The sequence below is a fragment of the Hypanus sabinus genome, chromosome 19 (assembly GCF_030144855.1).
Source record: "Hypanus sabinus isolate sHypSab1 chromosome 19, sHypSab1.hap1, whole genome shotgun sequence".
Lineage (NCBI taxonomy): Eukaryota > Metazoa > Chordata > Chondrichthyes > Myliobatiformes > Dasyatidae > Hypanus > Hypanus sabinus.
Genome location: NC_082724.1, coordinates 71,436,302 through 71,453,783, shown reverse-complemented (window position 1 = coordinate 71,453,783; position 17,482 = coordinate 71,436,302). Strand labels below are relative to the sequence as shown.

Genomic DNA, 17,482 nt, shown 5'->3' with positions numbered 1-17,482 from the left:
ATTTGTAATATGGATATCATTTATAATATCAGTAGTATTTACTCAGTAATACTTTAGTTTTGTTTTCATATACAGGGTGATTTGATGAATTCCTCCTTTCGCTGAAGAGCATTTGATTAGGTTAATTTTGATAATTCAATGATTTTGTAAAATATATCTCGGGGATATAATTTGTACTTTATAACTACTTAAAAAGTAATGGCTGGGAGTTTGCAAATGAATGTCAGAAATTCACAGCATAACTAATATTATGAAAGCTGGAAGCCCTGAGTTGTGGTCAGCCTGTGGTTATTGAACAAACTTCAATGCTGATGCCCATATGAAATCCAGAGTAGTAGCAACATTTGGCTACATTGTTCTTGCCATGAAAACCAGTTTGGAATTCATCAGGGACAGCAGCTCCATAAATTTCAATCAGGGTAAGCATCTACAAATCACTAAGCTTGTTATTAGCTACCTTGTCGTTGTGTATTGTTTGAATTTATAGACATATACTTAAAGTTTTCCAAAGCTTTTGAAATGCCTCTGAACATCAGAAGCATTAATCTCTTGACACCTTTGACAGATGGCTAAATATTTATTGTGTAGCTGCCACCATCTTGCAACTTCCATGCCCGTTCACTTCCAACTACATAACGATATCGCAGCACTGCAATCGTAGATGCCTTGCAGGATTTTTCGATGAGAGATAGTTTTGGCTTGTTCATGTAATCTTTCATTGGGGAAATACACTAATTACGTTCAACTATTTTCTGAGATCAATAGTAGGCATCCTAACCGAAAATTCGGGGCCAACTGATGAACTGTCTGAGTAATGTTTCCAAAGAACAATGTCAGCACCAATATAATTCTGATTCGGGCAGAGACCCATCATCGGGACTCATCAGGTCTTTACGCAGAGTCTTGGCCTGAAGTATTAACTGTTTATTCCACTCCATAGGTGCTGTCTGACCAGCTGAGCTCCCCCAGCATTTTGAGTATGTAACTCGGGATTTCCAGCATCTGCAGAATCTCTAGTGGTTCTGATTCTTTTGTAACTATTTTGGTTTGTTTCCTCTGTACTTCTTATTGAAATGTTCCCCTTTTGTTTCTTTCAGCCTCTGAGGGAGCTTGAAATCTACAGCATGAAGATCGATTCCAAAGTAACCTCACGGTTTGCTCACAATGTGATAATTAGCCGAGTGGTAAATCGAGCTAATGTGTCAAAGGAAGCCTTCTTTGAGATAGAGCTCCCAAAAACAGCCTTCATCACCAACTTCAGCATGTGTGTATCAGCTATGTTGTTCAATTCAAATAATTACATAGAATAGATCTGTTGTGGCAGGCTCATCTGTATTCTATTGGGCTGAGCATTATAATTGATGTGGTGTTCAGCTGTACTTCTAGTGAAATGAATAAAAACCATAAAACACAATTAAAGCTAATCTGAGAAGAGAGCAAAAAAAAAGGAAATCTAATGAACATGTGCAGAATCTGCAAGTAAAAGTCTGACAAAAAGATTGGCAGATGAGCAGTTTGATTCAAAATCTGCTCCTCACTCTCCCTTTGTATCCAAACTTGAAATACTGTTCAGATGGCAGTGGGGTGTGCCTAGAGCAGCCAGAATGCTTAAAACTGCAAGCAAATCAAGTCGCAACTACAGCTGTGTCAAAAGCACTTTGACTGTAATGTAGGAGATGCCGGAGCAGTGGGCACCATGTTCAGCCCAGACCCTGTGGACCAAAACACCTGTTCCTGCAAATCAAACTGAATTGAAGTGACTTTATTTCTTCCATCCTTCACATAGATGAGGAGTAAAAATCTTTACACTACATCTCTATCTAAGTGTGCAATGTGCAATCATAGTAATTTATAAACATTTATAATAAATAAAACAGTCAATGTAATATAGAGTACACTCAAGTTAGCATGAGTTTATCAGTCTGAGCAGGGCTGTCCGCACCACTCTCTGCAGAACCCTGCGATTAGGGGAGGTACAGTTCGCATACCAGGCAGTGATGCAGCTAGTCAGGATGCTCTCAGTTGTGCCCCTATAGAAAGTTCTTAGGATCTGGGGGCCCATACCAAACTTCCTCAAACGTCTGAGGTGAAAGAGGCACTGTTGTGCCTTTTTCAGCACACAGCTGGTGTGCACAGACTATGTGAGGTCATCGGTGACGTGGATGCTGAGGAACTTAAAGCTGTTAACCCTCTCAATTCCAGATCCGTCGATGTCAATAGGGGTTACCCCATCTCCATTCATCCTGTAACCCATAATCAGCTCCTTTGTTTTTGTGACATTAAGGGAGAGGTTGTTTTCTTGACACCTCTTCCCTGTAGGCCACCTCATTATCGTTTGAGATAAGGCCAATCAGTGTAGTATCATCAGCAAATTTAATTAATAGGTTGGAGCTGTGGGTGGCAACACAGTCATGGGTACAGAGTGAAGGAAGGGACTCAGTACACAGCCCTGAGGGACTGCTGTATTGAGAGTCAGAGGGCTGTAGGTGAGGAAAGTCCACTCCTACAACCTGCTGCGGATCTGACAGGCAGACTGGGATCCAACTACACAAGGCAGGGTCAAGGCCAAGGTCTCTGAGCTTCTTGTCGAGCCTGGAGGGAATTATGGTGTTGAATGCTGAACTGTAGTCCAAGAACAGCATTCTCACATAAGCATCATTCTCCAGATGTGTAAGGATGCTATGTAGAGCTGTGGCTATTGCATCGTCTGTCAATCGGTTGTGTCAGTAGGCGAATTGTAGGGGGCCCAGTGTGGGTGGTAGCATGCTGCAGATGTAATCCTTGACCAGCCTCCCAAAGCATTTGCTTATTATTGATTTGAGTGTGACAGGAATCCAGTCATCCAGGCATGTTGCCTTGGTCTTTTTTGGCTCAGGGACATTAGTGGGTAATTTGAAGGAGGAGGGCACTCTATACTGGGAGAGGGAGAGATTAAAAATGTCTGTAAACACAGCTGCCAGTTGTGCCGCGCACATCCTAAGTACTCGCCCTGGGATGCCATTTGGTTCCGCAGCCTAGCGACTGTCCATGTGTTGGAAACATCTGCATACCTCGGCGTCAGAGATGACCAGGTTGCAGGTTCAATATTTGAGAGTCACCAGACTGACCTGGAAGCTTGGCAATGGGCATTGGTCAGGAAGCATAAAAAGGCAGAACAGGGTAATTAAGAGAATTCTTTTTGTGAAGCTGGGATGATAAAGAGTGCTACTCAAAGTATCATTAGCAAAGCTGCAGTTTTCACTACTTCTCCCCTGCAAGGCACTCAGTAAAAGCCCTTATCAGCCATGGAGTTGTAAACTGATACATGGCCTGATTTTTAGCAGCCGGTGGGCACTGTTCTCCTTGGGGAAGGGGAACAGGAAATAAAGATGTGATGTTGTTGCAGTTCATTGATGATTTATCTAACCGTAGGCTGCTGGATTGTTCAACTTGAATGAATGCTGCAGGTTGCTTTAAGATTAAAATGCTGTTTGCTACACAGAACCCAAAGTCCCAGTTCTGGAAAATATGTAAAGGACCCACATTGCACATTTAGCATTGTGTTCAAATTCAATAAAATATTATTATTTAAACACAATTACATAATTTTTAAAAGTTTTTATATTTTTATAATGTAATTATAAATGACTGGATTTCCTCCATTAAATCTGTGATTCAAACCTTTCACCAACAAGCCTACATCAGCTCATATAACAAAATAGGTCTTTGCAATCTGAGTTTGCCTTTATGACAATTTATTTTAGCAGCAGCTCTAATGCAAAGCCTAAAGTTTAAATTTTCATTATCTCCTTCCTTTTTTAAAATTTCCTTTGACTTTACTTATCCTGCTATTGTACCTCCATTTATTTTGGTGCTCTTGTATTCAGTCTCTCTTAGATCAATGCTCCAAACCAGTTATATTTACAAGTTGTCTCTGTGCCTCTCCTAGCATTATCCCATCCCAAGGGTACATCAGACTTATTGCTACAGAAAATTAATAATCAATCAGACCATGAGACACAGGAGCAGAATCAGGCCATTTCACACATCAAGTCTGCTCCGCCATTTCATCATGGCCAAACAGTTTCCCTCCCAGCCCCAATCTCTTGCCTTTCCCTGTGTCCCTTCATCCCCTGACTAATCAAGAACCTGCCTTAAATATACCCAATGACTTGGCCTCTACAGCTACGTGTAGAAATGATTCACCACACTCTGGCCAAAGAGATTGCTTCTCATCTCTGTTCTAAAAGGACGTCTGTCTATTCTGAGGCTGTGTCCTCTGGTCTTAGACTCCCTCACCATTGGAAACATCCTCTCCACATCCACTCTATTGAGGCCTTTCAGTATTCAATAGGTTTCAATGAGGTCATCCCACATTCTTCTGAATTCCAATGAGTAGTGGTCCAGAGCCATCTAATTCAACTTACTTTCCAATTCTCCTACATCCTTTACGACCTTAATTTGATAATCTTTCATCCAGCTCTCCACACTCAATCAAAATGGTCTCTGACCGGGAATAGAACTCATTACGTGTCCAGAGTAATTCCTTCCTTTAGCAACAGTAATATATTATTCTGTGACTTGCACTGTGATATTCCATAATGTAGGTGTATTTTATATCTAAGGTAAATACAATCATATGACAGGAGAAGATGACTGCATCAGCTTTCTGTGATAACAACTGTCTGGTTTTGCCCTTTGTAGGAGTCTGGGTGGCGTAACATATGTGGGAGCTGTGAAAGAGAAAGAAGTTGCCCAGAAACAGTATCAAAAAGCTGTTTCACAGGGACAGACCGCAGGGATTGTAAAGTAAGCACCCATTGTTACAGTTCTCTGTCATTTTTGTCTCATCAACCACTTTGATAAATTAAATTCCTCAGAAATATAAAATGAGTATTTTTTTCAAATTAATTCCTCTTTCTTTCCTGAGTCAGCAGTGAGGTGCTTGCAAACAAACAAGGCACTGTTCAAGTGTTTAAAGTTTATAAATATGTTACATTATAATAAGATACAAAGTCTTGTCACTAACCACTTTACTAAAATATAGAAAGAAAGAATACTTTTCAATCAATCAATCAATCAATCAATCTATGAACCAATCTAATACAATGCCAGTGGGAATCCTGTGTCCAATATCCTCTTCTACAGTTTTCGTTTTCTCCTTCTCCTCTCCCCCTACCCCTCCCTCTTTTCTCCCTCCTCCTCTCACCTTCTTTCCCTTCCCCTCTTCTTCTCTACCCTCCCACTATCCACTCTGTCTCCCATTCTCTTTTTCCTGATCTCCCTCACACACCGTCTCCTCACTCTCTCACTCCTTCTCTCCCCTCCCATCTCCTTCTCTTCCCTCTACCCCTCTCCCTCTTACTCCCTTCCTCTTTCTCTCTCTCTCCCTCGTGTCAGTCTGTCTCTTAAAACTGGTCTCTGGTGTAGAAAGAAGTAGCCCTATTTAATACCCTTCTACCCCAGTGCTTTTCCATTTAGTCCTGGTACCTGTCTGTACCTGCTTATCTTCCATACTCATCAGCCTTGACGTATAACGTCAGACTACATATATACTTTAAAGACAAAGACCAAAGAACATATATTTCACCATTGTCTATCTCAATGCTGAGGCTGCATTCTTGTACTCCTGCATGATCTCAAAACATCCCTGCATTTCAAGCTGACTCCATTTTCTCTTACAACCACCATTTTGAGTTACGCATTTTTGTACATTCCGAGGAAGAATTAAATATAACTCCTGGAGAATTTCGCTCCCTCCTCATATCTATGTGTAAATAAACCATTAAAAAGAAATCTTGAAACAGCAGTAATCCATGTCTTTCTCCCAGTAGATGAGCCCTTGTCTGTTTATAATTACCTGGTGTGAAGACAGTTTTCATCAGTTCTGGTTAACCTTTTCTATTTTGAAATCCTCTTTGTGGGATGCCAAGTTTCTATGGAAAATAACTAGGATTAAAGTTCTGGAAATCACAGTTAGTGCCTGAAATCCTATTTCAGGCACTAACTCCCTGTACAGATGTTGCAAGATAAAGGAATGAGCTTAATTATGCAGATTTTCACATAACTATTTTACATACCTATACCATAAGTCATTGTGGTTGTGAAAGTAATTATTATAATTATGTATCAGGTGTCTTAGTATTGTCTGGATTGCAGCAATGTTAGTATTAAGTGCCAGAAACTGCCGGTGAAGAGCCCTTGAATACATACTTTCTTTATCAGCTCCCCACGTGCATTTTTTGAATGTTCTACAAAGGTCTTTGTTGGAGATGATAAACCCACTGAGCACGTGGGTGATGAAGACAGCAAAGAATCATAGCAGTTAAAAACAATGAAGTTAGTAAGGATGTAGAACGTCTGCATGATTGTGTTGGTAGTTTGATTCCCAATTAATTCTCTCTTTGTAGTTGTCATGTTTTATGTGCCTGGACATTCTGGATTAGACTTCTTCCCAGGTTTAGATCCCATTGCGCACACGTACAACACCAACACACTGGAAAATCAAAATGACGCACTTTTTCCTAGAATCTGTTTACAATCTTGTTATGTACTGTCTGGTTTAGAGTCATTGTAAGGTGATTAAAATTCAGAAATAAATCTTGTGCTGAGAAACAAGGCATCCCAGCAGCAGATATCACAAAGTTATGTAAGACACTTGATTACTCCAGCGGATCTTGCTGCTGCCTCAGATTTGGACATTTTTAGCTGCTGGCCTCATTAATATCAAACAAATTTGTGACAACGTAATAGGAAATCAATGCAAACCTTTACTGAAACTGGAGTCTCTGTGTCACATGTGCCAAGATGCAGTGAAAAGCTTGTCTTGCATGTGGCCATACAGATCAGATCATAACACAGTGCGTTGAGACAGAACAAGGCAAAACAGTAACATAATGAGGTGTGACAGCTACAGAGAAAGTGCAGTGTAGGTAGGCAATAAGGTGCAAGATCATAACAAATTAGAACCTGAGTCCATCTTATCATGCTAGGAAACTATTTGATAGTCTTATAATCTGGACTGCTGGGAACCATCCATTTGCAGGACTTGTCGCTCAGGGACTTGAACTAAAAATTTGTTTTCTTACGTGACTATGTTCTATCTTTTTTTTCCTTTCTCGTTCTTTTGAAAGCACGTGTTTGCTTTGGCACCTTGGTCCCAGAGAAACATGGTCTCATTAGGCTGTTTGAAGAGAGAATGTCCGTAGTGGGTGGCGTGTTTGATTTTGCTGGCTGCTTTACTGAGACAGGAAAGTATAGACAGCATTATGGCAGGAAGCCTTGTTTCTGTGATGTGCTGGGCTGCGTCGTCAGCTCTGTTGGTAACCAAGCTGTCCATAACCTTCATGCACCATTCACTGCAGCTTTTTGTTTTGATTTTGAAAGGGCATCTGGAAGAAAAATGGAAAAGTTTAAAGTTTCAGTTAATATTGGACCAACCAAAAAAGTCACATTCGAACTAACTTATGAAGAATTATTAAAACGTAACCTGGGAAAATATGAAATGAATATCAGAGTAAACCCCAAGCAGCTTGTCAAACACTTCCAGGTACACTTACAAAGAAGCACCAATGCTAACTTGCTTTGCGAATTTGCCCATTTAAGATGATTAAATATCAATACACTTTGAATTTCCAGATTGATGTACATATTTTTGAACCACAAGGCATTTCCTTTCTGGATGTTGATTCCAGTTTCCTAACACATAATCTGACTTCCCTCGTGGAAAAGACTGTAAGAGGAACAAAGGTACAAAGCAATGAACATTTTGTTTTTGGTTTATTGTAAAGACCAAAGTAATACAAAATTAATACTGGTTCATTATTTCATTCAGGCACACGTCTCCTTCAAACCAACACTTGAGCAACAGCGCAAGTGCCCTGATTGTCACGACACAGTTCTGGATGGAAACTTCATCATACGTTATGATGTCAATAGAGACCTGTCTGCTGGCAGCATTCAGGTAACTTAAAAACAGTTTTAAAGTTAAAACCTGTGATGACCCTGGTGATTTATTCTGATAATGCTTGATTTTATATATATTTTTCAGATTGTAAATGGATATTTTGTACACCATTTTGCACCTGCTAACTTAGCCAGGATTCCAAAAAATGTTGTATTTGTGATAGACCGCAGTGGATCTATGTCAGGAACTAAAATGCACCAGGTAAGAAGAGTTGGGAGAGAAGGGTGGAAATCCTTGCATGTATGCTCTCTATAACCACAAAAGTGACTGATTGATAGCCATAAATAAGAGGATGGAGGGAAAAACTTTCATTTTACATAAATTGTTTTTATGACCTCAATACTTTCCACCTAGTGATGTTTTGATCACAGATGTGATGTAAGAAACAAGGTACCTGGTTTGCAGTTAGATAACATTGTGTTCATGATCAGATAATTTCCTTAAGTGGTAGATCTTCATTACTTATTCCTCAGTTTAAATGAGAGGTGGCTCCCCAATCAACAACAAATAAGAGAAAAACTGCAGATGCGGGAAATTGGTAGATATGGGTCCCAGCTATGCCTGCTGTAGTGAACTACATATACCTGTCTGGACACCCCCCACCCCCCCACTGAAAGCCTATATCTCGCCTCACATCTCCGAGAGTTATTGATGGTGCATCACCTGCTTTTTTGTCGGCTACATGGAACAGTCTGTGTTCCAAGTCTACACTGGTATCACTCCCCAACATTTCCTAGGCTACATCAATGACTGCATTGGTGCTGCTTCCTGCACCCACGCAGAGCTCGTCGACCATCAAATTTGCCTTCAACTTCCACACTGCCCTCGAATTTACGTGGTCCATTTCCGACACCTCATGATTCCTTTCTCGGTCTCTCTATCTCTCTCTCTGTAGATAGCTTATCTGCTGATGTCTATAATAAACCCACAGACTCTCACAGCTACCTGGACCATACCTCATCCCACCCTGCTACTTCCACTTCTCTCAATTCCTCCGTCTCAACCACATCTGCTCTCAGCATGAGGTTTTCCATTCCAGAACTAAAGAGATATCTTCCTTCTTCAAAGAAAGGGGCTTCCCTTCCTCCATCATCAATGCTGCCCTCAACTGCATCTCTTCCATTCCGCACTCATCTGCACTCAACCCATGCTCCTACCACCCCACCAGGGATAGGGTTCCTCTGGTCCTCACCTGCCACCCCACCAGGGATAGACTCCTCTTGTCCTCTCCTACCACCCCACCAGCCTCCGTGTCCAGCTCATATCTAATGGGATCCCACCACCAAGCATATATTTCCTCCCCCATCCCCAACTTCTTGCTTCCCATAGGAATCGCTCCATACGCGACTCCCATGTCCATTCATTCCTCCCCACCGATCTCTCTCCTGGCACTTACCCTTGCAAGCAGAACAAGTTCTACTCCTGCCCCTACACCTCCTCCCTCCCTACCATTCAGGGTCCCAAACAGTCCTTCCAGGTGAGGCAAACCTACACCTGTGAATCTGCTTACTGTACCTGGTGTTCCTGGTGTGGCCTCCTGTACGTCGGTGATACCCGAAGTAGACTGGGATACTGCTTCTTCAAGCACCTATGCTCTGTCTGCCAGAAAAAAAACCCAGAATTTTCCAGCGGCCACCCCATTTAATTTCACTTCCCATTCCCATTCCGATATGTCAATCCATGGCCTCCTCTACTGTCACAGTGAGGCCACACTCAGGTTGGATAAGCAACACATTACATTTTGTCTAGGTAGCCTCCAACCTGATGGAATGAACATCAATTTCTCGAGCTTCAGGTAATGCCCCCCCACCACCATTCCCCATCCCCTTTCCCTCTCTCACCTTATCTTCTTACCTGCCCATCGCCTACCTCAGGTGCTCCTCCACTTTTTCTTTCTTCCATGGTCTTCTGTCCTCTCCTATCAGATTTCCCTTTCTCTAGTCCTGTATCTCTTTCGCTAATCACCTTTCCAGTTCTTTTCTTCATGCCTCCCCCTCCCAGTTTCACATATCACCTGGTGTTTCTACCTCACCCCCCACCTTCTTAGTCCTCATCTTTTTATCTCCAATCCTGACAAAGGGTCTCGACCTGAAACATCAACTATTTACTCTTTTCCATAGATGCCTGTCTTGCTGAGTCCCTCCAGCACTGTGTGTGTTACTCTATCAATGCAATACTTTCTTACTACTGAACTGAGAAACCTCTCCAGATTGTGTGCATAATTAAGATTGCTGCAGCTGAGCCACAGATGAGTAATGACTGTGTCTATGACCTACAACCATCAGCACAGAGCTGAGGACCCATCTCACTTTTCAGGACTCTGCAGTTAATATTATTTGTTCACTTTTTATTGTTCACACGATTTGTTCTTTTTTTCACACATTAGGTCTGTGTTGGTTTTGTCATGTGTAGCTTTTCTTTAAAAGGGCTGTATGCTCATACGTACATACTTCGATAACAAATGTACCATGTTATACTGCAGCCAGCCTAGCACCCAAACTCGAGTTTCTCAGCTGCGTAAATGCTGTCTAAATTCAGAGCTGACTCATGATGTCTGCGCATCTTCCTGTCTAGCAGTGGCAGTTCACAGCAGCCAAAAGCTATCTTTAAGTGTGTTTAATAAACATAAATACGCTAAAATAAATAAATATAATAAATGTAATCAAAATCACTTAAAGTAGTGAAAATTTTGCAAATCACTTACTCCTTATTGACTATTGGTGACCCGTTTCAAATGAAAAGGCTTGCACCTCTTCTGCCAGGCATAGTTGGTGTAAAGCTGGGTGGAAGGTGGAGTTGAATGTGTTTGAAGTGCATTTGATCACTCTGCTCAATATGTCAATGCTACTGGCATCCCTGATAATCAAATAAAATAGAATAATTAATATAACTGGGCCCAGAATTTACGACTCAATTTTTTTTTCATTTGACTTGTGTACAAGGAGAACAGCATTGACACTGTCACCCACATTGTTCTGAAGCGAGGACATAACTGTTATTTTTATACAGAATTCACTTACCAGTTATGGATACTGACTATATGGTAAACTGTATATGTTTGAATTCCTTACTTGTAAGATCAATCACCATTCACAATAGAGGTGTTAAAAGTCAAACAAAACTTCATGTTGACAGCTAATGATTTTCTGAATTTAATAAGTCAATTGTCCTTAGTTGTTGGGTATATTTCACATCCTTCTATTATTCCTATCTCTCTTGTCTCTGAAAATTCTCAATACAAAGGCCTCACTTGCCTGGCTTGAATATATGCTGCCATCACCCACGACTGTCTCACCTGAGGAGTGACCAGCAGTCTCACTTGACTACAACTGCCTCAGTCTATCCTTGCCTTACTGCAAATTCCACACTTCATTACTGGACTTAGTTGTAAGTCCAGAGGTGAAGTAAAAGTACTAATGAAATGACACATCTGCATCTTCTTTGGAGCACATCACAGAAACTAGCCTCCCCTCTCTGGAGAACAGCCAGCATAATCAAAGACCCCTCTCGCTATGGACATTCTCCCTTCTCCCCTCTCTCATCAGGCAGAAGATACAAAAGCACATACCACAGAATCAAGAGCAGCTTCTATTCTGCTGTTAACAGAGTCTTGAAAAGACATCTTGTACAATATGATGTGCTATTGGTCTTACAATTTACCTCATTTTCACTTCCACTTTATTGTTTTTGCTGGCACTATACTCTTTCAGTAGTGTTTACACTTTATTCTGCTTTGTCATTGTTTTATCTTGTTCTGCCTCAATGCAATGATCTGATCTGTACGAACAGTATGAAAGACAAGCTTTTCACTGCATCTTGGTACGTGTGACAATAATAAACCAATGCCAATACCACTTCAGAGCTTTTCAGAGAAAAAGTACTTCTCTGCTTTGCCTTGTCTTCAACAATTCCTTCTTCCCCACTTCATTCTCCCACACTAGGGGCAATTCATGGAAACCAATTAATCCCCTATGTCATTAGCACCTGGGAGAAAAATCCGGAGGAAACCCATGAAGTCACAAGGAGAACGTACAGCACCCAAGGTCACGATCAAGTCTCGATCTCTGGAGCTGCTCTATCAGCTGTACCACTATCCAATCAACTTCAAATTATCTAGTCAAAATAATCATATCTCCATTGAAACAACACACACAAAATGCTGGTGGATGAAAGGTCTCGGCCTGAAACATCGACAGTGCTTCTCCCTATAGATGCTGCCTGGCCTGCTGTGTTCTACCAGCATTTTGTGTGTGTTGTTGTTTGAATTTCCAGCATCTGCAGATTTCCTCGTGTTATACTTCCATTGAGTGTGCGTGATTGATGATGCCTCCGCTTCTTCATTAAATAAAGAAAAAAACAGTATCTAAGTGGGATCCCATCTAGCTGCATTAGGCAACCATTCAATAGTCATAACTACAGTGTTCTTAAACCTGGCAATACAAGCTTTCAGTCCACTGCCCAATGGAAAAGGGGAAATGAGAGGATGGGTAGAGTGAGCGGGGGCTTTGATTCTGCTAGCTGTTTTATTGAGGCAATTGGAGGTATAGACAGAGCCCATGAAGGGGAGGCAGATTTCTGTGATGTTCTGAGCTGTGTCCACTAATCTGTGCAGTTTCTTGTGGTCACAAGTACAGCAATTGTCTTAAAAAGCTTTCTATAGTGCATTACTAAAATTGTATAAGTGCTGACAGGCACGTACCAGATTTCTTTAGCCTCCTGAGATAGCAAGCTTTCTCGACTGTGATATTTACAGCCCATTCCATCTGCAAACTTTTAGATGGAGTTTAGAGCAAAGTCTGGCCACATCTGAATGTACAGAGAGTAGAGTAAGGAGCTGAGGACACAACCTTGTGGAGCACTAGTGTTTAGAATAACAAAGGCGGTGGAGTTTTTGCCTATTCTTATTGATTGCAGTTTGCTGGTCAGTTAGTCAAGAATCCATTTATAGATGGAAGCATTGATTCCAAGGGTTGAGTTTGCTTAGATTTATAGCATTGAAGGCAGAGCAATAGTTAATAAACAATAGTCTGATGTAGGTGTCTTGACTGTCCAGATACTCCTGAGATGAGTGTCAAGCCAGGGAGATAATACCTGTCATTGACCTGTTTCAGCAGTAGACGAATTCCATAAGTTTGAGGTTGTCTGGAAGGTTGGAGTTAATGTGTACCATGACCAGCCTCCTGAAGAACTTCAGGATGGTAGATGTCAGAGCCTCTGGGTGGTGGTCATTAAGGTACATTATAATGTTTTTCTTAGGTACAAAGATCTTAGTGTCTGTTTAAAGATGGAGTGAATCATACATTGAAGCAGGAAGAGATTGAAAATGTCCCCAAGAACCCCAACCAGCTGATCTCTACAGGAGATAAAGATACGGTTAGGGACATCATCTAGGCCAGATGCTTTCATATAAACATAGAAAATAGGTGCAGGAGTAGGCCATTTGGCCCTTCAAGCCTGCACCACCATTCAGTATGATCATGGCTGATCATCCAACTCAGAACCCTGTACCTGCTTTCTCTCCATATCCCCTGATCCCTTTAGCCACAATGGCCATAACTAACTTCCTCTTAAATATAGCCAATGAACCGGCCTCAACTGTTTCCTGTGGCAGAGAATTTCACAGATTCACCACTCTCTGTGTGAAGAAGTTTTTCCTCATCTCGGTCCTAAAAGGCTTCCCCTTTATCCTTAAACTGTGACCCCTCGTTCTGGACTTCCTCAACATCGGAAACAATCTTCCTGCATCTAGCCTGTCCAATCCCTTTAGAATTTTATATGTTTCAATAAGATCCCCCCTCAATCTTCTAAATTCCAGTGAGTATAAGCCTAGTCAATCCAGTCTTTCTTCATATGAAAGTCCTGCCATCCCAGGAATCAATCTGGTGAACCTTCTTTGTACTTCTTCTATGGCAAGAATGTCTTTCCTCAGATTAGGGGACCAAAACTGCACACAATATTCTAGGAGCGGTCTCACCAAGGCCTTGTACAACTGCAGTAGAACCTCCCTGCTCCTGTACTCAAATCCTTTTGCTATGAATGCCAACATACCATTTGCCTTTTTCACCACCTGCTGTACCTGCATGCCCACCTTCAATGACTGGTGTACAATGACACCCAGGTCTCGTTGCATCTCCCTTTTTCCTAATCGGCCACCATTCAGATAATAATCTGTTTTCCTGTTCTTGCAACCAAAGTGGATAACCTCACACTTATCCACATTAAATTGCATCTGCCATGAATTTGCCCACTCACCTAACCTATCCAAGTCACCCTGCACCCTCTTAGCATCCTCCTCACAGCTAACACCACCGCCCAGCTTTGTGTCATCCGCAAACTTGGAGATGCTGCATTTAATTCCCTCGTCTAAATCATTAATGTATATTGTAAACAAATGGGGTCCCAGCACTGAGCCTTGCAGTACCCCACTAGTCACTGCCTGCCATTCTGAAAAGGTCCCATTTATTCCCACTCTTTGCTTCCTGTCTGCCAACCAATTCTCTATCCACATCAGTACCATACCTCCAATACTGTGTGCTTTAAGTTTGCGCACTAATCTCCTGTGTGGGACCTTGTCAAAAGCCTTTTGAAAATCTAAATATACCACATCTACTGGCTCTCCCCTATCCACTCTATTACATCTTCAAAAAATTCTATAAGATTCGTCAGACATAATTTTCCTTTCACAAATCCATGCTGACTTTGTCCGATGATTTCACCTCTTTCCAAATGTGCTGTTATCACATCTTTGATAACCGACTCTAGAATTTTCCCCACCACCGATGTCAGACGAACTGATCTATAATTCCTCGGTTTCTCTCACCCTCCTTTTTTAAAAAGTGGGCTTACATTAGCCACCCTCCAATCCTCAGGAACTAATCCAGAATCTAAGGAGTTTTGAAAAATTATCACTAATGCATCCACTATTTCTTGGGCTACTTCCTTAAGCACTCTGGGATGCAGACCATCTGGCCCTGGGGATTTATCTGCCTTTAATCCCTTCAATTTACCTAACACCGCTTCCCTACTAACATGTATTTCCCTCAGTTTCTCCATCTCACTAGACCCTCGGTCCCCTACTATTTCCAGAAGATTATTTATGTCCTCCTTAGTGAAGACAGAACCAAAGTAGTTATTCAATTGGTCTGTCATGTCCTTGTTCCCTATGATCAATTTACCTGTTTCTGACTGTAAAGGACCTACATTTGTCTTGACCAATTTTTTTCTTTTCATGTATCTATAAAAGCTTTTACAGTCAGTTTTTATGTTCCCTGCCAGCTTTCTCTCATAATCTTTTTTCCCTTTCCTAATTAAGCCCTTTGTCGGCTGGTCTCTGAATTTTTCCCAGTCCTCAGGTGTGCCGCTTTTTCTGGCTAATTTATATGTTTCTTCTTTGGACTTGATACTATTCCTAATTTCCCTGGTCAGCCATGGTTGCACTACCTTTCTTGGTTTATTCTTTTGCCAAACTGGGATGAACAATGGTTGTAGTTCATCCATGCGATCTTTAAATGCTTGCCATTGCATATCCACCGTCAACCCTTTAAGTATCATTTGCCAGTCTATCTTAGCTAATTCACATCTCATACCTTCAAAGTTACCCTTCTTTAAGTTCAGAACCTTTGTTTCTGAATTAACTATGTCGCTCTCCATCTTAATGAAGAATTCCGCCATATTATGGTCACTCTTACCCTAGGGGCCTCACACAACAAGATTGCTAACTAACCCTTCCTCATTGCTCAATACCCAATCTAGAATGGCCAGCTCTCTAACTGGTTCCTCAACATGTTGGTTCAGAAAACCATCCCACATACATTCCAAGAAATCCCCTTCCTCAGCACCCCTACAAATTTGGTTCACCCAATCTATATATAGATTGAAGTCACACATTATAACTACTGTTCCTTTATTGCACACATTTCTAATTTCCTGTTTAATGCCATCCCCAACCTCACTACTACTGTTAGGTGGCCTGTACACAACTCCCACCAGTGTTTTCTGTCCCTTAGTGTTATGCAGCTCTACCCATATCGATTCCACATCTTCCAGGCTAATGTCCTTCCTTTCTATTGCGTTAATCTCCTCTCTAACCAGCAATGCTACCCCACCTCCTTTTCTTTCCTGTCTATCCCTCCTGAATATTGAATATCCCTGAATGTTGAGCTCCCATCCTTGGTCACTCTGGAGCCATGTCTCTGTGATCCCAACTATATCATATTCATTAGTAACTATCTGCACATTCAATTCATCCACCTTGTTACGAATGCTCCTCGCATTGACACACAAAGCCTTCAGGCTTGTTTTTACAACACTCTTAGCCCTTATACAATTATGTTGAGAAGTGGCTCTTTTTGCTTTTTGCCCTGGATTTGCCTGCCTGCCACTTTTACTTTTCACCTTACTACTTTTTGCTTCTACCCTCATTTTACACCCCTCTGTCTCTCTGCACTTGTTCCCATCCCCCTGCCACATTAGTTTAAAGCCTCCTGAACAGCAGTAGCAAACGCTCCCCCTAGGACATTGGTTCCAGTTCAGCCCAGGTGCAGACCGTCCTGTTTATACCGGCCCCACCTCCCCCAGAACTGGTTCCAATGCCCCAGAAATTTGAATCCCTCCCCCTTGCACCATTTTTCAAGCCACGTATTCATCTGAAATATCCTCCTATTTCTACTCTGACTAGCACATGGCCCTGGTAGTAATCCAGAGATTATTACCTTTGAGGTCCTACTTTTTAGTTTATCTCCTAACTTCCTAAATTCACCTTGTAGGACCTCATCCCATTTTTTACCTATATCATTGGTACCTATGTGCACCACGACCACTGGCTGTTCACTCTCCCATTCCAGAATGCCCTGCAGCCGCTCAGAGACATCCTTGACCCTTGCACCACGGAGGCAACATTTGCGGCTGCAGAAACGCCTATCTAGTCCCCTTACAATCGAATCCCCTATCATTATAGCTCTCCCGCTCCTTTTCCTTCCCTCCTGTGCCACAGAGCCACCCATGGTGCAATGAACTCGGCTGCTGCTGCCTTCCCCTGATGAGACATCTCCCCCAACAGTATCCAAAACAGTATATCTGTTTAGGAGGGAGATGACCTCAGGGGACTCCTGCACTACCTGCCTACTGCTATGCTGTCTAGTGGCCACCCCTTCCCTTTCTGCCTGTTTAGCCTTTATCTGTGGTGTGGCCAACTCACTGAACATGCTATTCACGACTTTCTCAGCATCACGGATGCTCCAGTATGAATCCAATCGCAGCTCCAGATGTTCAATGCGGTCTGCCAGAAGCTGCAGCTGGACACACTTCCTGCACACATAGTCGTCAGGGACACTGGAAGTATCCCTGATTTCCCACATGCTGTAGGATGAACAAACCACGGGGCCGATCTCAGCTGCCATGACCTACCCAATACTTGCCTCAACTTTAGAACCTTTCTCCTTTGAAAGGAACTTACCCGGTCTTACCTCACTTGGAGTGAAGCTCGTCCGCCGCCTCTTCTCGTCAAAGCCTCAAATCTCCACTCCTTCACTGGCCCAC

The 17,482-nt window shown here is 42.0% G+C and overlaps 1 protein-coding gene across 1 annotated transcript in view; it reads left to right on the top strand.

The window, feature by feature from the left end:
* The first annotated feature begins 1,112 nt into the window (after positions 1-1,112).
* Positions 1,113-17,482, top strand: part of itih3a.1 (inter-alpha-trypsin inhibitor heavy chain 3a, tandem duplicate 1) — a 69,116-nt gene continuing 52,746 nt past the window's right edge. The window contains exons 1-6 of the mRNA XM_059944904.1: positions 1,113-1,264; positions 4,684-4,788; positions 7,366-7,528; positions 7,618-7,728; positions 7,814-7,942; positions 8,030-8,146. Coding sequence (XP_059800887.1) covers positions 1,125-1,264; positions 4,684-4,788; positions 7,366-7,528; positions 7,618-7,728; positions 7,814-7,942; positions 8,030-8,146 — 765 coding nt within the window. The 5' untranslated portion in view covers positions 1,113-1,124. The remainder of the gene's footprint in view (positions 1,265-4,683; positions 4,789-7,365; positions 7,529-7,617; positions 7,729-7,813; positions 7,943-8,029; positions 8,147-17,482) is intronic.